The sequence below is a fragment of the Balaenoptera musculus genome, chromosome 14 (assembly GCF_009873245.2).
Source record: "Balaenoptera musculus isolate JJ_BM4_2016_0621 chromosome 14, mBalMus1.pri.v3, whole genome shotgun sequence".
In the NCBI taxonomy this organism is placed as follows: Eukaryota; Metazoa; Chordata; class Mammalia; order Artiodactyla; family Balaenopteridae; genus Balaenoptera; species Balaenoptera musculus.
In genome coordinates this window covers 72,442,830-72,470,581 of record NC_045798.1, presented here as the reverse complement: position 1 = coordinate 72,470,581, position 27,752 = coordinate 72,442,830, and the positions used below count along the sequence as shown (strand labels likewise).

At 34.9% G+C, this 27,752-nt stretch overlaps 1 protein-coding gene across 4 annotated transcripts in view; it reads right to left on the bottom strand.

Annotated features, from left to right (window-relative positions):
• The window catches only part of WDR7 (WD repeat domain 7), a 354,664-nt gene that overhangs the window by 192,872 nt on the left and 134,040 nt on the right, over positions 1 to 27,752 (bottom strand). For all 4 annotated transcript variants that reach the window (XM_036874819.1, XM_036874818.1, XM_036874817.1 and 1 more), the window contains one exon: positions 11,308 to 11,421. In XM_036874819.1, coding sequence (XP_036730714.1) covers positions 11,308 to 11,421 — 114 coding nt within the window. The remainder of the gene's footprint in view (positions 1 to 11,307; positions 11,422 to 27,752) is intronic.

The window sequence follows — 27,752 nt, the reverse complement described above, 5'->3', positions numbered from 1 at the left end:
GATTCACTCATGCACACACCACATTCACACACAATCTGTCTTCTGCCTTCTTCCTCTGCCTCCCAATTTATCATATCATAATTCCTATTAAAACTATGATATCATCATCAATGTTTACATTTTCATGAAGATGTGCATGCTATCACAGCTTAACCATGTGGTTGGTCAATCATGATTATCTTTTTCAGTACTACTTCTTTTTTTCTTCTGTGCAGTTAATAATTATCTTTTGTTGCTGTTGTTAACTTGGTTTTCTATACCTTTCAATAATTTACCTCCAAAATCTCACCCAGTTGTACAAATCTGTAATATAGGGAAACAGGCTAGGGAGGAGAAATCAAGCCAGCCTGGGAAGTAAAACATGAGCTTGCCAAATATCTAGAACGTACCTTTTAAAAACCTCAGCTAAAACATAAGCATCCTTTGCAAGTATGACAGCTGTTTTAAATGTTTCTCCTTTTTCTTTCTTGGCAAGACTATTAATGACAGTATGTGAAGACTTCCTTTTATCCTTTACATTTTATCGCCTTTTTTTTTTTAATTTTTATTGGAGTATAGTTGATTTACAATGTTGTGTTAGTTTTATCGTCTTTTAAATATGCTCTCCTAAGTCTAGCAGTGACTCCCAGCTCAATGGCTGAATCAGATTCCTCAGAAAGCTTTTCAGCATCACTGTCTCTCTCCCATCCCTCACTGATCACCACTGGCCAAACATGGGTTTGAATATGCAAATTAACGCTCCCTTAGCTACCTTAAGTATCTTTTCAAGCTGTCATTATTTCTATTTTATAAATGATTCACTCTTCTCAGTCAGATTCAACTCAGACAATAAATGTGGTAAAAGAAGCCATATAAAAGTGTTTAAGAAAATATAATAATTCATCTATATTTCATGAACCAGCTTTTAGGAATTTCTAAAAATATGCACAGAAGTTTGGACGCAGCTTATTTCTCTATCTATAAAGTGTAAATTTATCTAGTAATTTTATATCCCTGGGAGTGATGATCAAACTACCTAGAAAAACATCACCAAGTCATCAGGAAGAACTAATTTATAAGTTAGTTACAAACCATTTATTCTATTTATTAAAGCAAATCACTTAAGGATGATGGTGGTAATGGGGGGGGGAAGGAAGGGAGGGGATATATAATATTTCTCGAGCACTTATTATGTGCCAATTGTTCTACTAAGAAGCTTACATGCATCATCTCATTTAATCCTCTAACAATCTCACTATCCTCAGATTTCAGGTGAGAAAATTGAGGCTTGGCATGGTCAACTAACTTGCACAAGGCCACACAGTGAATAAGCAGGGAAGCTGAAATGTGAACACAGAGAATGAGCTATCAGGGCCTATGCTGTAACCATATTTATTCTAAAAATATTCTAATTACATATTTACTACTGCAGACCAGCTTTTCATCCAGCTGATTTCACTTTGCTTTTCTGTTTCCATGATATCTATGGATTCACTCTTAGACATACATATGAAATGTAAGTTTTGCCTCACAGTAACAGGAGTTTATTATACCTTCATGAATAACAGTTCTTCAGGTAAAAATTTCCCAACAAACAGTAAACACAACCAGTCATCAGTTGCCCTCTGAAGCATAAACTCCACCCTACACTCAACAACTAGTAAGTACTCAATACCTAGAAGGTGATCAAAACTAACCGTTGAATGAAAAGAAAAACCATGGGAGTAGAATTAAGCACATTGGGCATGAAGCTGATACACACCATCAACATCATAAATCCCTTTAATAATAAGCCCTGCTTTAAAGTAACACATAGCACAGGATGTAGAATCTGCTACATTCCACATGAACACACCTGACCTGACAGTAGACCCTCCATCCTGGACGGTACTGCCCGGCCATCAGCTCCAGCCCGGCCACTCTTCTCAGCCCTCCACAGAGCCTTCATTTCAAACCAAGTTCTAAACGAACAGTTTTAGCTCAAAAGTTTTTCTTCCTGTGTCTCTCCACCTCTGTCACAAATGCAGGCTTACCTCACATGCAATTCCTACCCTTACCTAATCCCCAGTGCTCTGAACTCTCCTACCTAAAGTCTGTCTTAGGTACATGTATGTCATACGTGTGTGTGTGTGTGTGTACAGCTATGTGTGAATATATAGCCTCTCTCTAAAATTTCACCTTCAGCTTCTCAACTAGGATGCCTGCTCTGTTAAATCCTCCCCAGAATGTGCTGATAGAAAAATACAAGGTGCATATTAATGTTTTGCTGAATCAAATTGGATATTTCTCACACTTTTTTCAGGGGATACCAACGACACTGAAAAAAATATGTATATACAAAAAAGGCAAAGAGAGAGTAGCTAATTCAGTTTCTCTGAATCCTTTTAAATTAGGTTTACTTCATTTAATGCACGCATTTTTATTTAGGATATACCATAATCCTCCCCTCCCCCCGAAAAAAGAGTAAATATTCTCACTTGATTTTATCCTACCCGTGAGGGAAGACTCCTCTTTCTAGTGTATTACATCATGTGGAGAAAATACATTCAGATTTATGACTGTCTTCACCTCAAATAGTAAATACTAACTTCCACTTACGATTTAAAATTTCAAATTAAGAATAAAGGCCTTTACGCATGACAATTAATTTTAATCCAAGAAATCATGGGAAAATTCAAGCATAGTAGTCAGTTTATCTTTTTGTGTACTAAAAGTGACTAGGAAGTATCAGGGAGAAGAACTCTTCAAAATTCCACATCCGTTTTAAAACCTGTTTTTGCCCTTTAACATGGCTTGCACGTAAAAGTAATCATTCATAGGTATGACATAAAGTCTGTGAATTATGAGACATTGCTGTCATTACTTTTGTGAATTACAACTTTTGGTCATACGGGTTTGATACCAATTATAAGGGCAATTCATGTAATATACAGATATATAATAGTGTGCCACAATCTAATGAAATTCATTCTTATCCGTGAGGTATTATTACACAGCTCACAAAAGGCCAAATTTTAAGTTCATCCTGAAGGTTATTCACTCCCATGGAGGGCTTTTATTTTTTAACAGCTACAACATTCTTATCCAACTAAATATTTCTTTTTTGTTTCTATTGAGTCTAAGTCTATCAAAAAATATATACACTATTAAATCCAAAAACCAAACCTTAAGCTTTCATGTTCTAATATTGTGTATGTGTTAGTGTAAACTATGCATGTGGTTTTATACAAACATAAAATAATCCTAATTTTATCTAGAAAATATGTAGAATTATCCTCCTATACTAATTATCCATGTTTATTTTTTAAGAAAACAGCATGTCTTTTCTATACATTTTGAATATTTCCTTGTACTATGTTAAAAATTAAAATAGAAGTTTCTATATCACACAAAGAGAAAATGACATGCCATAATGAATATATGTTTCTTTTTGTTCTTATATGATTTTTTAAATGATCTGGTTTTGATAACTACTTCCATTTAAGAGCACAAGCTCTAGAGGCAGATGGCCTGGATTCAAATCCTGACTCTGCCATTTCCTATCTGTGGCCTTTATGTGGAAAGTTAGTCTGTGCCTCATTTTCCTCTCTTGTAAAACAGGAGCAATAATGAGGACAATTACAGTGAGCTGTGAGGATTAAAAAGAGCCTAGCCTGATACTTATTAGGTACTTAGTAAATACAAATGAGCTGTTGTGATAGCTATTAAGTTCCTGATTTTTAAACATGTTATTTTAGAACAGGTTTCTAAGATGGTATCAATTACTGTCTACCTGACCAACCCCTTGCCTAAGTATTACATGCAGTCAATACACACACATTAAAAAAATAAAAGTGCTATTATTAGAAAATATCATTATAAAAGATCTGGTGCCAATGTAACAGCTATCTGAAGTAATGTATGTTATAGCACTTCTGATTCTTTATGATATTTAATTCATTTAAATGAATTAAATAACCAAGACTTGCTTGGTCAAAATACATTGATATTAAGCAGATTTTCCACCTATAAGAGTCTAAAAATAGTTTTAAAGTGAAACTGAAGAGTCTAATGATATTTATTAGCCATGTTTTTGTCCTTGTTCTTGCCTCTTTTCCTTTTGTGCTTTTCTGTAGGCAAGTCACCCCAGGCCAAGCTTTTAAACATAAGCTTAAACACAATAAATCTGGGTATGTTAACTTGCAATTTTCAATGGACAATAAAAAGCAAGTTTTCGTAGTGCTAAATGACTGACTGCAGGCACCTGGGGGAATGGCACAAAAACACTATGTGCACCATCACACAACAGGACTCCACACTCTCATTCTTTAGTGGCGTGTGGTTAAGTGTCAGGCCTCCCGGAAAAACTCTATTTCTCTCCCTCCCGTGAGCATCTCCCCACTTCCCCATCTCTCCCCCACTTCCAAACAAGCCACCTTGCTTCTCCAGCGGTGGCGCCCCAAGCCCCAGAGGGATCTCTTGGATAATAGCTACTCTGGTACCTCTAGTTCCAGAAAAAACACAAGAGATTTTGGTTTTCATTGACAGAGCTGAGCCTAGAAATGAGGTGGCACAGCTCCCAGGGCAACGGGAGAGACACAACCAGAGGGAAAAGTGTGCCTCAAGAGACAACTCAGACCACTGTTTATAAGCACATTGCCACTGTCTGGTCAGTGCAGGCCACAAAAAGGGAACTCTCTGAGAGTCCTAAGAGTCTGTTTCTCTGCTTATGCTCCTAAGTCTTCTCCAAATCCCATTTTCACAAAGTCAAGAGATAGCTTATCCAGAAATAAGCCTATATTCCTTCACTGATCTGTTACAAACACTTTCTGAGCCATTGAGTACCCACTAAGGAGAAGTGCGGAGGTTAGGGAGATACATACATATGTTACATAAGAATAGTAAATATATATAAATAAATATATAGTATATAAGGAATGCTCTTTGAAATGAGTGATCATATGGCTTCACTAATTCAATCATTCATTCAATAAACATTTACTGAGAGGAGGCTATGGACCAGGGCACTGTTTTAGTGCTAGAAATACACAGAGGTAAAAGCCATATGCACACACGTGACTCACAGAGGACAAGTAAACGGTCACTTAACAGAGTGCAACAGCCGAAATGCATACAACGAACTGGGAGATCTTACATAAGGGGGTCCAGGAGGGCTTCGGGAAGATGGTGACACTCACGCTGGGTTTGAAGAGAACTCTCAGAACTTCACCTCACATGTGAGAGAACTGAGAGCAGACCAGCCAGACGGAGGGGCACAGGCAAAGTAAGGGTCATGAAACAGCAGGGTACTCTGGGGAAACTAAGTTCAGTATTGCTATAGCAGCCATTGAAGCTAGAGCCAGAGGTCAGGTATTTGAAGAGCCCTAGATATCTCCTAAGGTGTTTGGGTTTTGCGCTATAATTAATGGGAAACCATTAAGCAGCATTTAATGAGGGTAAAAGGTGATGAACTGGCTTCTGAAACTCTCAGAGGAATGAAAGACACGAACTGGAAGGGGAGGGAACGGAGACAGGAAGATGTTTACCGGAGAATATAATAATAATCCAAAGTAGAAAAAATTAAAGTCTGGACGTAGGTATTCTCCGTGGAAATGGAGAAGGGAAAAATCATTGGGAGATGTTTAAGAGGTATAGTTTACAAGAACTGGTACCAACTACCAGTGGACACTGTTGGAAAGTAAGAAAGCCAGGATTATTCCTTGGTTTCTGGTTCGGGGTGTTAGGCAGTTAATGGTACCCTCAGTGATGCCTTTTATGAGATATAAATATAAAAGGAGATGAGTTTTAGAAATAAATATGAGCTCACTTTGGACTTGGTATTTAGGTATCTATGGGACATTTGGGCAGGAGGACATATTAATCTGACACTCAGAACACAAGCCTAGGCTGGAGATACAGATTTGATAGTCTTTAACATGGATGTGGTAGTTAAAACCAAAGAAAAGAGAAAGCCAATCACCCAGAGTGGAAAATATGAAAAGAGAAAATGAATGACAAAAAGCCATACTCTGGGCTGTATTTTAATATTCCTGTCAACTCTCAAATACCATATTTAGAAATATTCTACTTAACATCCTATCAACGTATAACTAAAACTGAGTATTAAACACTAAACAGCAAAAAATATTTTAATTTACATTTTCTCCTCCCAGATTAAAAAAAATGTATACAAAGGTAAATTACTGGAAGACATATTTCAGAAAACTATGAAATTCACACTTATTTTTCTTAAAAAAGAAAACTGCATGGTAAGTAAACCACAGCACTAGTCATTTATAATTACCCAAAATCTTAATAACAGTAAACTCATATTTTGTAGTAGCTAACATTCTGAAGTCAATCACAAGAGTAGTGGTAACAGTTTAAAACAAATGGTTTAAAATTCACATAGATCTGTACTGTTTTTAGACTGTCAGTTATAAATTAAAGAATGAGAAAGGGAAATGGTGCAATGCAGAAAGTCTTATTCTAGTTTATGAATTATAAGGCCTCTGTCTCTCTGCTAAGAAACTGCTTCTGATTTCTGAATATATAATGCCCTAAATTTTGTTCCTTAGAGCTTATCTTTACTTTAACAGGATGAATTTTCTATCTTTCAGTCAAAACAAATGCATAAACATTTTATGAACAGAGCCTCAGTAAATGGTAAAATTAATCGATCAATATTTAGTCTCAGACAAGACGTGCTTTTCAGCTCTAACTTAATATACTAGAAATGTTGACTTTGCTGTGTGAATCTATGCTAAGGTGTCGGTTTTATATTGGTGACTTCAAAAAGCTAGACAGAACAATACAAATTTCATTTTACATGTATGTAATAACTGTTTAGTAATGAACACTAACTGTATTTACGGTCTTAACATCATAGCAGTCCAAAATAATTTAAAGAACAAATTTTAAAAGAACATTTAAAGAAGAAATACATACTGATTTTTCCCCTTAAGGGAGATAATCTCTTGCTCTAAATTTAGAATAACAAGTTTGCCTTCTAGACAATAAGATAGCCAGCAAATATCAGGCTTATGCTCGCTATGGTAAGCAATAAAGGTGGATGGTGACATCATCTCCCATTTCAAAAGAAAGTGAAAAGATGCCAAACTTCAATGAGTTGGAGACTATGAGGCAGTGTGGGGTGGTGCTCAAGCCCACACATCAGCTCTGGAGTCAGGCAGGACTCATTTTCAGTCCCATGAACATGACCTCCCCTGAGCTTGTTTCCTCATCTGTGTATCTGGACAAATACTAGAACACACTTCAAAGAAACATTATTAGTGTCAAGAATAAAGTGGTTGGTACAAAGTAAGTTAACAATTGATACTGCTTTCAAGTTATCTTACCTTTCTCTATTTTTTCTTTTTCCATAGCATTTCTCATCTTTTTTTTTATAAATTAAATTTAAATGCTACAAAAAATACAACAAATAGAGTCAACACACCCATCCAAATCCATGTATCATCGTTTCATTTGTTGTGAGCAGTTGAATCTGTCCACTGTGCTGCTGATCTAGTACCAAGTTGTCTCTTTTTGACAATGTCAGTGGCTCCTGACTCTTTATCACTGTTATATGGTCAGTTTGTGTCCTTGCCATATTGAACAAGGGGTAGGACACTGTAGTATGACCCACAGGAGAATACAGTGACTTTCTTAAAGGGGTCCATACAGGTTTGTGAGTGAAACCCTTCCAAAATTCTTTTCAACCTGATATTAAGGGAGGATTTTTAAAATGTAACATTTAGGGGATGTACAGCTTCATCCTCACACAGAATGCCATCCTGTACCTCCGTGAAAACTGCATAAAGATAATTAACAAACTCACCTAAAAGGTCTACCTTAAAAAAACAGATCATGATTTATCTAAAATTTTTTCTATGTCTATCAGTTTCTAGTGAGATTTATTCCATTAACATAATTATCACCTCTTCATATTGTAATGAAAATAACGTTATTTACAAATACTGACTATATATCTACATAAACATTTAAATTGCAATACCAAAAATAAAAGTACACATACAAAAGCAAATGCACAGGTATAGAATAATATTCTTGTGACTCTAAAATGATAAATAATCTAGAAACAATCTTAACGCCGTTCTTTTTACTTTCAAGAAAACACTACTATTGTTGTTAAAATAGATTTTAAATATACAGAGTATTGCAAAACCTGAAACAATTCCCTTGGAGGGGGGAATATATTTCCCATGCATACTATACAATATTTTTAAAAATTAGGAATAGGTTTTAATATTTTTCCTACATAAAACAGTATTAATCTGTGAAAGTGGCTAATATGGCTTTGATATGTAATTTAAGACATTTGGTTAAAGTAAAGAATCTGATAAACCTTAGGCTGGAATGCTAAGTACAACCGAGGGTGTGTGTTGACCAAGGCATACTGGCATTACTTTGTAGAGCCGATCAATAGATACTAGCTTTCAAAAGAGAGATTTAGAAAGAAGCTGCAGCATATTTTTTAAATGACAGGGTGAAGGTTTAAATTGTCTCAATCAAGACTCAATTTTTTTCTTCCCAGTTTTTCCAGCTGTTCTCTTCCAGTTAAGATTCTTCATTTCAAATAAATTTAATTAGTTCCAATTGATCATCGCCAACACTTACACAGCTTTATCCATGCTTCTTTACTTTTATACGGCAAATGCTAACAAAGACTGCCAAGCTCAGATCCAAGTGTCGTTAAGACAATATTCATACCTCATTTGCTCTTAAAAGAAAAATTTCAAATATGAAATTCTGCCTATAGCAAAAGCACTAAATTATACTTCATATTTTAATTGCTATCTTGGTCAGCTGTTGAATTCAGTTAATTGAAGAATTAAGCCCCAGATTACTACAAAAATAAAATTAATACAACTATGTATATTAGCCTAGCTATAGCATTCAAATAAGAATTCATTCAAAATACAAGCAAATATCTGTCATGATATAATTTCTATTTGTTTTGAGGTGAGATTATTAGAGGAATTCCTTTTAAACAGCCAGGGGAAAAATCAGATTTTTCAAAGTGAATGGCTAAATTGGCCAGTTTTCCCTTTTGTAGTACCTCTTGTGCTCTACAATGCTGGTTATCCCAAAATAAGATTATTTTGCTTGAAACAGGTTTCTCTCAATGCACCTACCATATTTTTCATAATGCAATTTATATAGGATTCTAGTCAATAAAAAGAAATATGGTTTTCTTCTAAACCCTCACAAAAATCTATACCACATCTTAATCAAGTCACACAATCTAAAGGTAACCTGAACGATCTAGAGGCTGCACCATGCTAGTTGCTCTGACAACATGTTAAGGAAGCCTTTTTCATTATTTAAATTCTTTGGATATTGAGCATTCTTGCTTCTAGTACTCATGGCATGAAATGAGTAAATCAACTGATAAAAGCCATATATCACATACATTTAATTGAACTCTTACAGATTAAAATATAGTTTATGTAGCATTAACTGACTCTCCAAACTAGATTTTTCATTTTTTCTTGATTTTTTTTAACAATAAAGTAAGCACACAGTCATGTGCTATAATGCTGTCTCGTGACTTCGGCAGAGCATAATTCAAAATTTCAATGTACTGATTTAATAATACTTGCTCGAGAGCTCAAAAATTCAGCTTTTATTCTGGAATGCAAATTGAGCTATTATACTACTGCAAAGGCAACTTCTTTCTATTATTTAAACCACGACTTTTTATAGACAAGAAAACCTTTAAAATTTAGAGGGAGTAACAAAACATATCTATAGCATTATTTTTTAAAAAGCAGTGAAAACTGAATAAAGAAATAGTTTTTAAAAAGTACAAATGACTTTCAGCAAAGTTGGAAGTTTGCAAAATAATTTACATTTAAGGTGGATTTTTTTTTTTTTTTAGATGTTTGTTGTTTTTTTTTTAAATTAATTTATTTATGGCTGTGTTGGGTCTTCGTCTGTGTGCGAGGGCCTTCTCCAGTTGCGGCAAGTGGGGGGCACTCTTCATTGCGGTGCGCGGGCCTCCCACCATCGCGGCCTCTCTTGTTGCAGAGCACAGGCTCCAGACGCGCAGGCTCAGCAGTTGTGGCTCACGGGCCCAGCTGCCCCGCGGCACGTGGGATCTTCCCAGACCAGGGCTCGAACCCGTGTCCCCTGCACTGGCAGGCAGACTCTCAACCACTGCGCCACCAGGGAAGCCCCCTGATTTTTTTTTAATCAATGAATTGATACATTAAAAAGTAAGAGCGACCACCATCATCTCATTTTTGCTGAAAACCAGATGCTCCTCAAAGTAGTCAACCACTTATCTGCAGCAGTGGCACACGTCTATAGGTTTTTAAATATAGGCTTTGTAAATTTTCAAGGGAGATCATAAGGCTCCCTCAACTTCTTCCCAGTGAAAGAAATTTAAGGGCAGTCAGGTGATAACAGTAAAGAACCTGCTACACAGAGCTTTAAAAGGAAAAAGGGAGAGAAAAAAGAATACAACTTCCCTTTGGTATTTTTTTTTCCCCTCCTTTTAATTATTGTTAAAAATTTTACTGATATTTACTGGGCATGCTTCTTTCCAAATTATTGATTACTATTAAGTTAATGCTTCTTGCTTCACAATAGTTGTAGATTTATATGGTCAGATTTTACATTTCAACCATCCACACCAAAAATAAGAGTTTATCATTCTTAATACCAATAAAAATATTTATACTAGGTTGTTTTAATCCTCTGTGCATTGAAAGAAATTGAGCTGAATGCATTTGGAGATCCAGTAATTGAAACTGCTTTAAGCCTATAAAAAGATAGGCTGAACATATGCAGTGTATGGCTTTCATAAATTTTACCTTATGCCTGATCATGTGATAAATAATACAGATAAGAATGTTCAATACCCAAACAATGTAAGTAATTTGAAACAGCAGCATTCATTTCTATAGTATAGGTACAAAGAGTATCTGTAAGTTTCCTCATGTAGCCTGTGTTGCATAAATTGCTATTACAACTTCGATATTTTCAGTTTACCCTACTACAATTGCAAAACTTTTCATAACACAATAAGTGTATTCCTCTACATGTTCCAAGGCTTCAGTAATGATCCTAGCCTCTGAATTAGAAGGTTCCCAGAAAATCAAATTCACAGCTAGCGGGTTCATTGTTACAGCAACAATGAGCAAACCTGGACCAAATAAACAGTCTGCTTCTTTCTACTTCAATATCAAAAAGGGCACTAAAGGGTATCAAAAACTAAACACTCCATCAGTGCAAGTTCCCATCCTTTCCATCAACATATTTAATCCCACTGTAAACGACCTAAAAGCATTTTCCAATACTGGACGTTAAAGATATCATGCTTACCAGTGGTGATGTCATCATCCACAAGGTCGTGCTCTTCCTCTTGGACTTTGGCTTCTGGCCCCGAGGCGTCAGGAGCAGTGGTAATAGTCTGCATGGCTTCTGCTGAGACCCCAGCTAAAACAAATGGGAAGCACAAGGGTTAGTTTTTAAAAACTAAAAGAAAGGTGGGGCTTCCCTGGTGGTGCAGTGGTTGAGAATCCTCCTGCCAATGCAGGGGACATGGGTTCAAGCCCTGGTCCAGGAAGATCCCACATGCCGCGGAGCAACTAAGCCCGTGCGCCACAACTACTGAGCCTGCGCTCTAGAGCCCGCGAGCCACAACTGCTGAAGTCCGCGCCTGAAGCCTGTGCTCCGCAACAGAAGCCACAGCAATGAGAAGCCCCGTGCACCGCAGTGAAGAGTAGCCCCTGCTCACCGCAACTAGAGAAAGCCCCCTCGCAGCAACGAAGACCCAACGCAGCCAAAAATAAATAAATAAAATAAATACATTTATAAAAAAAAAAAAAGGTGGACCAAAACTCTTAAAGCGTTTAATTTACTTACTGGATGCAAATGCAATATGTTAAAAAAAAATACAATATATTCACCAAAATTAGGAAGAGACAGAAATTAATGAACAAAATAGTCATGTGTGCTCTATTGCTTTATACATATATATGTACACGGATGCAAACTATACTGACTTTTAGCTAAGATCTGGGAACAGAAAAATGATGAAGCAAATTACAGTTTTACTTGATTCCTTTCAATGTTTTTGCTACAGTTACTTTAGCAAATTTAGACATAATTATGCTAAAAAGAGGGAGGAAAAAAACCTAGAAAGTGAAGGACTATTTTAAAAGTTTGCTTTTCTTTAATATTAGTTTGCTTATAATTTGGGGGTTGGGAAGAAGGATGATGACAGAAGAGGGATCTGTGTTCTGATTCTGTGTAAAAGACCTGAAATGCATTGCCCCAAGAGCATAATATCTCTCTGTCTCTGAAGGAATTAGATATGAGGTCAGATAATTATGGAACTGAAAGAACCTAACTGAAAGCAGACAGGTGAACTAGATCAGGGCACCAAAAACTTCCATTCTGTAAACCACCTGAGAATTTGAAAGTTCATACAAAGGTCTTTTCCTTACTTACCTATTTTCCCATCCTTGATGATACATAGGTCCCCCACCAACCCCCCCGCTATCTGAAAGTAGAGCACTGCTGTGAAACCTTTTGTAAGCCAGAATGACATAAAGCAAAGAAGCAATCACCTTAGGACACATCTTCCTAACAAATGCACAGAATTCAAGACAAAGCACAGATGCTCACAGACACAATTCAAACCAATGGCAGCTTGATGCTGAGACGCTGAGCGCAGTTCCCAGGGAAGGAGCTTGGTGGTGCCACTCTAAGCCGCTCTTGGTGTGCCTGACTCTGTAACAGCTCACTGCTAAACAAACGCTGAGTGCTATTATTGCATTTTGTCTTTTTTCATAAAAGCGAAAATCCTCTTTAGCTATCTTTCAATTAGCAAAAACAGGTGCTAACGACCATCTTTCATACAAGTGAAGGGTTGTAAAGCAAACTTTCAAAAAGAGGAGAATGCCTATATTTTGTTGTCAATTTGCTTCTAATTTGGCAATGGATAGGAGGGGGTGTCCAGTATTTTACAGATGGTTACCAAGAGGTATTGCTCAATCATGGTATATAAAAAATCTCACCCATTGGAAGTTACTTCAGTTGAACCTTTTAATCAAATCTTCTTAATAAGTACTTCGATAACTGCACATATAAAATCCAACACAATATTTTTAAAACCAGAAGCTACAAATATTCCAGGACTTCTTTTCTTCCAAGATGCATTAACTGAATTTCTATATGAAATTCAACCTTGCTGCCTCAGGTTTATGAAAGGCACCAAGAGGAAGAATCTTAGTCATTAACCACCATGAATGATCCAGAAGTAGACCTACCAGTAGGCAGTTCCAAGGCCTAACAATTTAAATTTGGGGAGGAGAACATCATTTTAGTGCAACCACTTTATTCAGTATTGCTCCAACAAAAGAATGAACAGTGCTAAATCAATGGACCCCAATAACAAAAAATGACAAAGGCCATCCCTTTACAGCATCATTTTTGTTGTTAGGTTTTCAAGATAAAATTTTAAAATAAAGAAGGGGAATTACTAGAAAAATAATATTATGTTAATTATTTGATAAAAGATGGCTATCAGTAAAATAATCACAAAGAAGGTAAACGCCACATTTCTACACACTTACTGCTTAAGCACAAAATCAAAGATCAAACTCAAAAATCAAAGATGTTTCAGATTATTAAACCAAAATATAAATCTCTGAAATCTTTCAGTCTCATTCCATGCTTAACACTTGATAATTCTGAAAATGATCAGAGAAACAGGGAAATGATATTAAGGAACAGTTTAGATGGCAACAATCATTTATTATTAGTATTTTGCTTTCCTGTAAAACTAAGGGATTCTATGAAAATAAAGCTAGTATTTATGTGTAACAAGTTTATAAATCCATTTAAATTTATCTCATTTAATCAGAGAGGTCAAGTACTTGCTTGGCATAACACAGCTACTAAATTCAAGAACCAGTATTGATGTGTAGATCTTCCAATTTCAACCCCAATATCCTTTTACCACTAAGTCCTTCCAGGGACTGAGTTGCTCAGGGCAGGATAGGAGGCATGACAGAATATCAGAGCACAAGCATGAGAAGTCATGGAATCACATGATATTGAATATAATTACTGTGAAGTCCTCCATGGTGTTCTTGGGCTATACTAGACAACTGTTCAACTGAGGGCATTCAGTATTTTGGAACAGCTTAAGAAGCAAACGTGTATATCTCAAAGTAACCAAGGTTGAAAGACCAAGAAGTATCTATGCTGAAACTGGTTCTTTGATCGATGCTTTCCAAAACAAAGTAAGGGTTATAAAATCCTATATCTCTTGGCAGAAAAAAAGAAAATAGAGTTGACCCTTGAACAATGCAGGGGTTAGGGGCACCAAACCTCTGTGTAGTCAAAAATCTGGGTGTAACTTATAGCTGGCCCTCCGTATCCATGGATACAACCAACCACAGATCATGTAGTACTGTAGTATTTACTACTGAAAAAAAATCCACATATAAGTGAACCCACTCAGTTCAAACCCATGTTGTTCAAGGGTCAACTGTACAAACAACAACAAAAAATAAAACTACAGATCAATATCTCTCATGAATATAGTCTCAAAAATCCTTAACAAAATATAAGTATTACATTGATTTTTGAATCAGTGTAATACAATCCTTACATTAATTCAAAAAATCAATCAATGTAATCCAAAATATTAAGAGGCTAAAGAAGAAAAAAAATCATATGAGCATGTCAATAACTTGATAAAATTTGACATCAATTCATGATTAAAAAAAACTCTCAGAAAAATACAAATAGAAAAGAGAGAGGAACTTGTTCAAGTTAATAAGAGCACCTACTAAAAATCTGCAGCTAACATTATACTTAACAGTGAAAGGCTGAATGCTTTCCTCCTATGATCAAGAATGAAGCAAAGATGTCCACAATGCCACTCTTATTTAACATATATACAATGAAATATTACTCAGCCATAAAAAGAAACAAAATTGAGTTATTTGTAGTGAGGTGGATGGACCTAGAGTCTGTCATACAGAGTGAAGTCAGTCAGAAAGAGAAAAACAAATACCATATGCTAACACATATATATGGAATCTAAAAAAAAAAAATCGTTCTGATGAACCTAGGGGCAGGACAGGAAAAAAGACGCAGATGTAGAGAATGGACTTGAGGACACAGGGAGCGGGGGAGAGTAAGCTGGGACAAAGTGAGAGAGTAGCACTGACATATATACACTACCAAATGTAAAACAGATAGCTAGTGGGAAGCAGCTGCATAGCACAGGGAGATCAGCTTGGTGCTCTGTGACCACCTAGAGGAGTGGGATAGGGAGGGTGGCAGGGAGGTGCAAGAGGGAGGGGATATGGGGATATATGTATACATATAGCACTTCATTATACAGCAGAAACTAACACAACATTGTAAAGCAATTATATTCCAATAAAGATGTAAAAAAAAACAAACAAAAAAACCCACAGCATTGGAAATTTCTAGCCAGTGCAATAAAGCAAGAAAAGAAAACACATACAGTTTGGAATGGATGAGGTAATCCTACTCAATGAGAAAATAACTGTCTATGTGGAAAATCTAAAGGAGTCTACAAAAAATAAGCGAAATAATAAGTGAGTACAGCAAGGCTGCAAAATACAAGAAAAAATTTTTAAATTATATTCCTATATGCTAACAATGAATACGTGGACACCTAAACTTAAAAGAAAAATACTAGTAACACTGGTTCAAAAAAGACTGAAATACTTAGATGTAAATACAAAAAAAAAAAAGATGAAACCTACAAAACACTGATGAAACATCAAAGATCTAAATAAATGAAATGGAGAGACATACCATGTTCATAGGTTGAAAGATTCTACATTGTAATGATGTCAATTTTCTGTGTACAGGTTTAATGTAATTCCTATCAAAATCCCAGCACGATTTTTTGTACATATAGCCAAATATTTCTAAAATTATATGGAAAGACAAAGGAACTAGAATAGCTAAAAGAATCTTTGAAAAAAAAATAAGGTAGGAAAAATCACTCTGCCCCATTTCAAGACTTATCATTTAAAGTTATTAAAACTATTTGGTTTTAGGTTAAGGGAACAGAATAGAAAACCAGAAAAAGACAAACACAAATATGTCCAATGTTATTTGACTGAGGTGCAAAAAGCAAATCAATGGAGGAAAGATAGCCTTTTCAACAAATGGGCTGCTACAACTGGATATCCACACACAAAAAGTATGAACTTTGAACTAAGGCTCACACCTTATTTAAAAATCAACTCAAAATGAATCATGGACTTAAATGTAGAACATAAAACTATAAAACTTTAAAAAAAAAAAAAAAAAGTAGGAGAAAATCTTTGGTACCTGAGGCCAGACTTGACAACAAAAGCACAATCCATAAAAGGAAAAACTGGTAAAGTGGACTTCACTAAAATTAAGAACTTTTGCTCTATAAATGACCCTGTTATGAGGTTAAAAAGACAAGCCACAGACTTAAGAGAAAAGATTCACAAATCACATACCCAACAAGGGACTAGTACCTAGACTATATAAAGCACTCTCAGCACTCTACAGTAAACAGTCTGGTGGTTCCTCAGAAGGTTAAGCATAGAGCTATCCTGTGACCCAGCAATTCCACTGCCAGGGAATGAAAACATATGTCCACACAAAGACTTGTACAGGAATGTTCACAGCAGCATTACCCATAAAAGCCAGAGTGTATAAACAATCTGAATGTCCACAGACTGATGAATAAATGTATTAAATATATCACAATTTACTGATGAATCAATAATTGGGATAAAGTCATACAATGGGATATTAATCAGCAATACAAGGAAATGAAGCACTAAGTAAAAGAAACCAGCCACAAAAGAGCACATGTTGTATGACTCCATCTAGTTATACTCATGAGTCTATAGTTTCTTTTTGGTGTGATGAAAATGTTCTGAAATTGATGGTGGTGATAGCTGCACAACTCAGAATATGCTAAAAGCCACTGGATTGTACAGTTTTAAGTATGAATTTAATGGCATATGAATTATATCTCAAAGAAGCTGTTTTTAAAAAGTATGCTTTTCTACCATTCCAGATCAACCAAGAAATCCATACCACTTCTGTGTCCTCTTTTGGTATCGTTTCTGCCGTGTAGCTGAAGAAAACAGGGAGGCAAGGGCCACATAGAACACTTATGCAATAAGAAAACAAATTCACCCTGAATGTTTTTCTTATGTCAGGAAGGAGTAATGTTCCCTTTTTAATTTAAAAAAGTAAACTATATTCTTGATTTTGACCATACTTGTAACTCATTCTGTTAGTTCTTACAGTCAAATTTTCTGGGTTATTTTGTTACAAATCAATACAAAAAGATTGATTTGGTTACTTCAAAATTCTATATATTTCCATTTTTAAGGATCAGCTAAATATCTTAACTTGAAGTCAAACTGGGCATTGGCATGATAACAAAATACCTAAGATTCCAACCTTTGTTGGAAGATATAAAGGTAAGACATACTGAGAATGGAAAGACCAAATTACTACAATCAAATACAAATGGCACAGATCATTTAAAGCTAATTTTAATAAGTTTGTTTTAAGGAAATGATAGAAGATTTCCTTTTGAACTTTTGGACCATAAAGTTATGGTAAAAGATGAGCAAAACCCATTATTTAACCCTTCTAAGCATGGTAATCATTACCTGCCAAAAAAAAAAGAAACATTTTTTAAAATTCCCAGCCATAACCTCCATATTTCTAATCTCCACAGTATTTAGTTACATGCTACATTACTATCTTATGATAATAGGCAGACATAATAGACAGCAGACATTCTGCATAAGGCAAAACTATAGGATACAAATCAAATCAGTGATTGCCGGAAGACTGACTACAAAATGATCTAAGCAAATATTTTAGAATAATGAAAATAATCTATATTTTAATCATGGGAGTGGAAATATGACTATCTACATTTGTTTAAAATTCACAGAACTGTACACTAAAAAGAGTGAATTTTACTACATATAAATTACACTCAATAAACCTAACTTAAAAAAAAAGATACAATAGAAGGTACTACATCACTGTCACTAGAAAGAATTGAGGTTATGCCAGAATACAATGCTATTTGCAATGAAACACAAAGACCAGAAAAAAAAATGTATTACTTTCTTCCTGGTATTAAACTTTTTGAAACGTAAAAGTCACTTCATCACTCTCCACTATCAGTAAGATGATGAAATATTCCTGAGAAATATTAGGACACCGACATGGTGGCTTCAGTTTCTTGCATATTGATAATCAAGATTATAAGCACTGTCAATTAAATATATGGCAGTACTTTGTTATTTTCTTATGTATTTGATGTAAGTGATCTTATCTGTCAAACTATGCCATAAAATCTAAGACATTTATTTTCTGAATATCCACAAAATACTTGGCAGTAAAGAACATCTCATAAAGATTCAATAAATACATCGTGAATAGAACTCAATACCTTCAATCCCATGACACAAATTATGCTATTTAAATATACTATAAAATAATACTGATTCAATAAATACATTGTGAATAGAACTCAATACCTTCAATCCCACGACACAAATTATGCTATTTAAATATACTATAAAATAATAGTAAGTGTGCTTTGGTGAAAGACATACAATAAAAAGGTACAACAAAGAGACACAATAAAAAAAAATACAAAGAAGTAATGGGAAAATGTGAGGTACTTAAAAAAACAAATCCAGATTCACAAAATAAAAAAAATGAACACACATTATGCCAGAGAATAGGTATAAATGTGTTCTACACTGTGAATCAGAAGGAGAACAAGGAAAAAATGGAATGGAGGAGAAAACTGTTATCAGTAAGCCTGGACACAGCAGAGAAAGGAAGGAGGCTTGGCTGTGGCAGCAGCAGAAGTAAGAAACAGAGGACAGGGAAGAGTATGATGAGATCTTCATGCCATCTAGATTTCTAAATACTTAGACCACTATTCATTGTGAGAGATGTATATAGACAACTGTCCCATTTGTATGCAATATTTTTAATCACTTTAGAAAAACATTTTTTAATGTAAATATGGAAATACAGTTTTCAAAATCAATGAGATAAGACTGCACTTGCCTCTTCCCACCTGTAAAATCAGGTACATTATTATAAGATTTATCTTTCAAAAGCTTGTAAATTATTGGGTTTCTGTGGTTATGGAAAAATCCCAGTGAAATTTTTGGCCAACCCAATACCTTTATAAACATTTTTTTCCTATTGGCTAATAATATCTGAGTAATGATTAATAATGTGAACTCATAAGACTTCAGTGTCATGTGATTAACTTAACAATCAAAGACTAAATACTAAATTTTAATAGAATAACATTTAAAACACAGCACTTTAACCAGTACTTCACTATAAAACCATTTAAATTCATTATTATTTTATTGAAGATTAGAGGGAAGTGTTAAACAATATTCTTAGGACTCAGAAAGAAAAATGTATACCAGAATATTTACAAATATTAACAAACATTATATTTCTCATTCCCATTAAAATATAGATTTCCACTGAGATTGAAAAATGGATCTAAAAGAATAGCAGGTATTTTTATTTCATCAGTTTTTCCCAACTGTGGTTTTCCAGTGGTCCACTTAAAGTACATGAGGCAAGAATCTGATACATACATTTACTTTGAATAAAGTAAAATTTCACAATAAGGAAGGGAGGGGGTGCATATCTAGAATTTATTTTCAGGCAGCAGGCTTGAATTTATTGGAAGCAGATCTCCTCATTGACTGACCACACCGCTCCGCATTCCCCACAATCCTTATGACAGACAGACGGCCTGCCTCGCATTAATTCACTTCACACCACGTCTATCGATCCGCAGCCAGTTCCCTAGTCTCTCTGCACACATTGCCTGTCTGGCTGCCTACATCCACATCAGCACATACACACAAAGGCCAGAGAAAGATAACCTTTTGCTTTCCATTAAAGACACAGTATCCACTTTTCCTTCCCCAATAACATCAAAAATATAAAATATAACATTATAGACGTCTCAGAGAAAAGCCTTCGTATAAGAAATGGTGAAGGTATTTATCCCTAAATCTAAATAGAGATCGTTTCAATTTATCAAAAACAAGTTAGTTTATTAAAGGCCACAGAGCAATGAGAGAAATGAAAAATATAGTTAAAAATAAACAAAATGTCTTCAAGGCTGAATATGAATACAATAGTCATTTGGTAACGTAAGTTTTGATAGTTATTTTTAATGAGATGAAATACATTTTTCCTAGTTAGCATTCTCTTTTTTTTTTTTAAGAAAACTGCTCTCACATGAAATGCAATTATAAACAATTCTGAAAGCAACAGAGGAAACACACTTACTGAAAAATACACAAGGAACAGAAAACATAATTAGGAAGTATACTATAGCAACAGAATATTAATGTAAGGGGATAAAGCATTATTATTCCTCTTTCCCAACAAGAACTTGAAAATGATCCAAGGTAAAAATCACACCTAATACTTTTAATTCATTGCATGTACTTTTTCAAAGATTTCTGTTTGATTTGCAGGCTATGAGCTGACTCAACAGCAATTTTGGTTTCAGAAGACACAATAAAACGAAGATTTATTGTTCAACCTACAACATGTTGAGAAACAAAGGCAAATCTGTCTTGACACACAACTGTACTAAAGCATAAACTTAAAATAATGACCTCTGGCTGATTGAGAAACCCAAAGTATATATCTCAAAACTGGGGAAAGTATATCCTCCTGGATAAGAAAGTACCTTTGAAACCATTTATGGCTTTTGTTGTTGCTGCTAGGATTACCCAGGCAGAGGTTATACCACCAAGCGGTAACAAAAAAGGTGCACTAAATAAATCAGCATGTCGTTCTTTATAATCACAGTAACTTGCTTTAGAAATCAAAGAAAAGTAAACTGATAAAAGCTGCTAAAGCTAAGCATAGCTTTGAAATAGGGAGTGAAGATTTGGGCTGGGCCTGAAAGATGGGAGAGATCTGGATAAGAAAGAGTTTGGCACTGCCAATCTGAGGAAAGCAAAGCCACAAATATGAAGAAAATGGGTAACCGTGCCAAGTTCCCTCATTATCTTCAACACCCAGCTTACTACATACCAAGCCCGTGCCAGGAACTAGCTGTACCAGGTGCTAGTGACACAAAGTGAAGGAGACACCCTTACCTCCCAAGAAGCTCACATGTGAGGTGAGGTCATGGGGACTCATTAACAAAATATAAGCATGATAAATAATTTGATTTGTGTTTTAGAAAGATCTCTCCTGAAACAACATGAAGAACGATTTGGAAGGACTCAAAAACAGACATAGCAACAAGGCCAGTGCAAAACTTTCTACTTTCTAAAGTAGCAAACCTTACTACTTGGAGCCCTTACGAGTTCCCTAGAAGTGCCAGGAGGAAAACGGAGCCCTCCAAACTCCCCAGCTTTACCTTTTTATCCCTAGGAGTGTGTGCACAAGCACACTGTATGCAAGTTTTCATTTGAAGAAAGGATACCACTTTGTTTCAAATGTTTGAAAACCAATGATCTAGATTTTAAAAAAAATAAAGACGGTATAAATGGGGAGAAAAATCAAGAGTTTTTTTTGGGGGGGGTGGCATTGAACATAGGGAAGGACAAGGAAGGAAGAGTCTTTGACTTTTTTTTGGAATGATGGTTGTGCTAGGTAAAGGGGATAAAAATGAAAAGGGGAAAACTCAAGGACTTTAGAGAAACTTAGAGCTTTGTGGAAAATATAGATTTTTTAAGTGAAAATACAGTGAGCATTTGAAGAAAAATCAATTAAGTCTGCTTGGGATGGGGTGAGGAAGAGAGCACATGTCAAAAAGAACCTCATGGAAAGGAAATATTTGAGTTGCAGCTTAAAGTATATATGAGAATTTACCATGGAATGACAAAAAGTGAAAATTCCAGGAAGACAGGACAATATGCTAAAGGATCCTGATGTAGCTACAGAAGTGGGCAGCAAAAGCATAAGAGGTGTGTGGAGAGGCAAAAATGAGGCTAAAAGGTCAGTTACGGTGAGAGCCCTAAAGGCAATGAGAAACAGGGTGCTAACAGAAAATATGAAGCAGGAAGGGAATATGTTTTTATTCTTTAAGGCTCCAGCATGGTACATGGAGAGAACGGGTCAAGAGGTGGTAAATATAACCACAAGACTGCCAGGGTTGGTGGCCGTGCAATGACAGTAAACAAGAACTTTAAGACTTGAGATTTTAGGACAAGCAAGGGTAACCCTATAACTTCTCTTTCTCATCATCAGCACAGTCCAGAAATTTAGTGTGTATAGAGCCAGAAGTAGCTGTTTGAAGACAATTATGAAGGCAGAGAGTTTGATCTATACTTGCAGACAGTCCCAAAAAGGCAACCAGTGAAAAGCAATAACTTCTGGCAACTCAGCCAAGCTGCCTTGTATCCTCATATGCAACTCAATGAAAACAAGACGTGAGACAGTGGTACATTAGCTATTAAATTCAATAATGGATACAAGTCATATAGCTTAGTGCAGCACCTGGGATATAATAAGTGCTCAATAAACAGCTTTATTAATATCATTAATACTATTACCATTGCTTTTATTATTACTAATTTTGGCTTATTTTATTAAATTATGTTTTTCTCTAGAAGTACTTACTACCTTCAGTATTCAACATTCGACCTTTTCTTCTATTTCATGAACTCATTTAGTTGTCTTTTTTTAAACTTTTATTAAGCACTGCTTCACTCCTTTTAGAACTACATTGGCAGACATCTTAGGACATCTGTTTATATATAAGCCACTTGCAGTCAAAAACAGAATATTTACATTTCAAAGAACAAATTTATCTTATGATTACTTCTGTTACTGCCAATCCTGCACACATGCGCGCGCGCACACACATAAGTAGGAAAGCTTTTGACCTCTTAATCTCTTAACACACAATGAATAATTGATTTGAAATAAAGACACAAGACTCTTGTTTTAATACTATCCTAGTAGATGACACGTTTAATTGGTAGCAATATTCTGTAAGATCACACAAAAGGCATTTGTGATATTCCAATAATTTCTCACAGTATTAACTTAGATAAATATTGTGATATGCTCTGACTTCATTATTTGAGAATATTAAGTTCTTCTATAGATAACAAGAAAAACATTTGGATGGATGAAACCCATTAAGAAGTGTTAAGTATAGATAGTAAATAAACAAGGGCTTGTGAGACTAAAGGCAAAACTCGTAAGCTGTGTTAAGTATGGATAGTAAATTAAGATATGCTAGAAGATATGTTATATGTTAAAAAGGATGAAACACGCAAGAATGCTACTTATAAACAAACAAATGGAAAGACCAAGTCATAATATAAATGGAAAGCTGTAACACTTCTGGAAGTAAACATCTGCATGACTTTGGGCTTGCCAATGAGTTTTTAGATGACTAAAAGCATGAGTCATGAAAGATATAACTGATAAACTGGACTTTATCAAAATTTAAAACTTTTGTTCTGTAAATGATGTTGTTAACAAGATGAAGACAAGCCAAAGACTGAAGAAAAATATTTGAAAAGATTACATATCTATTAAAGGACCTGTATATATGAAGAACTCTAAAGACCCAACGATAAGAAAACAAGCAACCTAAAAGAAAAAGAAACTTGGACAAAAGACCTAAACAGACATTTCACCAAAGAGGATATATAGATTGCAAATAATCATGTGAAAACAAGCTCAACATCACTAGTCATTAGGGAAATGCAAATTAAAATCACAATGAGACATCACTACGCATGTCTTCGAATGACCAAAATTTTCAAAAGAATTTTTAATTAAAAAAAAAAAAGCCTGACTATATCATGCTGGTAAGGATACAGACCAACAAGAAACACCATTCACTGCTAGCAGGAATGTAAAATTTTGCAGCTATTTTGGAAAACAGTTTGGCAGGTTTTTTTTTATAACTACACTCACATTTACCAAATGACTGAGCAATTCCACAATGAAGATCCCACGTGCTGCAACTAAGACCCAATGCAGCCAAAAATAAAAAATAAATATATTTTTATAAAGTAAAAAAATTTTTTAAATAAATTTTAAAAATAAATAAATAAAAGGTCTATTCCTCAGTTAAGTGCCTGCCAAGAACTTGGTGCTGGGTCATTTGGGAACAAAAAATAAGGTCCTGGACCTTAGCCCGAAGGACATCAAAATGCAGTACTTATTACATATATGTATTTTTATGAAGACTGTGTTACTTCATTATCATAATGACACACAAATCATGTCTCAAAATGTAATTATATATTCATTCATGGAATATAAAGAAAGAAGTAAAATGCTAGACCTCAGAGAAAACTAAGTAAGCAGGTGCATGAAGTATGTTTACTTCAGCCTGGAAACATGATAAAATGGCATCAAACTGCTGAAGATATAAACATCCATGCGCTGTAATGAGCATAATGCCTCTATAGATGCACATCATTATTCTACTACATTACACTGATTAAATCTCACAATTCATTTTAAAGACTATTCATATCTAGCCAATGATTTAGAGGAGGATGGAAAGCTGAATTAACTAAGAGCACCAATCATTGCCTCTGGCAGAGCTTTTAAAGAATTAACTTGCAAACAAAGTTATAAAAAGAATGAAAAATGAGTCCGATGAGTACTAAGATAGCAAAGAAACTACAATGTGCGGAGAATATAAACTTTCGTTATTTAATTAATCCCACCAAAACCAAAATTTAAAATATGTTTTTAAATTAAGCAGCCACTCTTAGATTAGAAGTCACATTTTTTCCCCCTAGTCTGGCAGCAGGCAGCAGTGGCGGGGGTGGGGGGGGGGCGGGGCTGGGGGTGGGAAAGAACCAGGAAAGGAATTACAGAATCACTAAAACAAAAAAAAACTATCATTAAGGAAACTTGAGAAGATTAACAAAGTAGATCAACCACTCTTGCAGAGAATGCCGACAATAAAGAACTGTGCTTTCAAGAGGCTGAATGAATGATTCCAATCCACCTGGTGTCACGAGAACCTAGGAGATCTAATTCTGCAACCACTCCACCCTCACCACTAATTTCGCCTGGAGTGTTCCACAGCACATCGTTAAAATATGTTTAATTCTTTCAGCATAAATAGGTATATATCCACAGGTTACCAGACAGGTTCACACATTCTTTTCAAATGCTCCTTACTTACAATAATAACCGTGACGAAAATAAAACAGAGGCCAATACATAAAAATATAAAATGTTTGGTATGTACCAAGCACTTTTCTAAGAAGTGCTTTATATATTAATGCTTCATTAAATGTTATATGAAACATATGTACAACTATATTATAAATATCTGCATGTTTTCCACTCTTTTATGACTTCCACAGCACCTAAAATAGTGCCAGCAATACTATAATAATTTTTTGAGTATTTGTAATGAGTATTAAAAAAAAATCACAGCTCTGATGAATAAAGAAGTAGAACCAAAATATTTGACAAAAAGAACACAAATATGTGACCTCAATTAAATTTAATTAAGATATTGTCATTCTGTTCCCTTTATCCTTATTTACTTACGCTGCATAAAAAGAAATTCTCAATTTATATAAAATTAAAATGACTTCATAGAGTTCAAACTGCTCCAACCTTTTAAAAAGTTTTAATACTGCCTTCTGAATACATTCTTTGACATTAGCCCCTGTCATTTCCACATACTGTGATTATCTTCCAGCTGTTGACATGTCATTGCCCTTGGCTACACTGGGCATTCCCATAGTTCTAAACTCTCTCTATAATAGCTCTTACCACCCTGTTTTATTGCTCATTTGGTTACCTGCCTTCCTAAAAGAGACAATAAGCTCCATGAAGACAAGGACCATGACTACCTCGGGCATCATTATATTCCCCAGGGCCCACAGCTATGTTTAGCACTAAATAAATAGTTACTGAATGAGGAAGGGAATGAAAGAGGGAGAAAAGATAAAAAATATGCTGTGATATATAGATTGAGGAGGACATTTACTTCAAGTTGTTTTCTAATCTTTTATTATTTAAATATGCAGAGCGTTCATAAAGGAAGTTTTAGCATATGCCCAATGTATCATATCTATTTTATATACTCTTATTAAGAGTCTAAAAGTCTATCATAGACATTATATAATATATATATTAAGAAAACTGTTTTTCCTGGGAATTCGCTGGAGGTCCAATGGTTAGGACTCTGTTCTGAGCTTTCACTGCCAAAGACCCGGGTTCAATCACTGGTCGGGAAACTAAGATGCCGCAAGTCGCGGAGCAGAAAAAAAAGAAAGAAAGAAAGAAAGAAAACCGTTTTTCTTAAAAGAAACAGGTGCAAGAGAAAATATACTAGGTAATTATGCAAAAGAAAATATACTAGGTAATTTAATTTTATATAAACACCATTGAAAAATATTATCTACTCAACTGCTGTATCAACCCCAATCATGTAAGCATATGCATATAACCTTATAAATGTAACTGAAGAGAAGGAAACAAATTTACTGTTTTTAATTACTATAGCCCAGGGTTTCTTAACTTCATCACTACTGATACCTTGCATTGGATAAGTCACTACTTGCCAGTATCACACCCTCCCCCTTGTTGGGACAAACAAAAATGTCTCCAAGTGTTGCCAAATGTAGGGGTGGGAGTGTGCAAAATTGTTCTGGGTTAGGAAGCACTGCTCTAGTCTAATGAGTCTCAGAGTTCCTAGTCAAAACCTCCAACTCAGGTGAAGTGAGATATATTTCATCCAAAGAGATCCTATCAACATCAACTCGCCCTGTCCCTGCCGTATAATCACTATTACTGATAGAAATGTGTTGTTCCACACCAAGGCTGATTGAGACACTTTCTCCATATAGTCATTATTATCTAGTTATTATGATTAAATTTTCTATTATAAAAATAAAATAAAATCATTATATCTTTTTAAAATAAAATGCTTTTAACCAAAGAAATATTTTAGTCTTTAATCCATTAATAAACCATCAATCATCACATAATAGATTATAGGAACACTTCCAAAATTAGTGTATATTTAGCTAGGAGATACATATGTATGTAATAAAACAGGTGGCAATGACAAAAAGTGATAGAAAAAAATAGAAAAAAGAAAATTTATAGATGAAGATGATAGGTTTAAAGTAGCTATAAACATCCAAGTGGAGATGGAGACCACCGAATTAAATGGGATATCATTTTTTTTTAAATATCCAGCATCTAGAACAATGTCATACTCTTGAGTATGTGTACAGTACAATTTGGTCAAATGACTTAACGTTGCTTTACATTTTTGCTGGCTATATTTTGAGACAGACTGATAAAAGTTTATTCTGATGAATCCAAGAGATGGGGTCATTTCTTTGAGAATGGGAAAAATCTATTACTCTAATGAAGAGATACAGTATCTGGAGAATGATCACCAACCTGGTAAAGAAATTTGAAATTGGAATGTTTTAATGAATTTAGTCTTCAGTCAGAATTAATTGCTTCTTCCCCTTTTCCTATGTATCCAATTTATACCTGTTGTATGTCAATTATATTTTTAAAACTGTGTGGAACTAATTAATTACCAATCAGAGACTAAACCCCTAAAATTTCCATTTATCTCCAATAAACTACTAGAGGGTGACTTTTTCTCCTGCATATAAGATTCCATTATTAAGGTTCAAACAAAGGGGAGGGTCTTCAATCCTTAAAGGTACAACTGCGGTTTGATTTCTTTCCTCTTTCTCTAACTAAAAAACAAAACA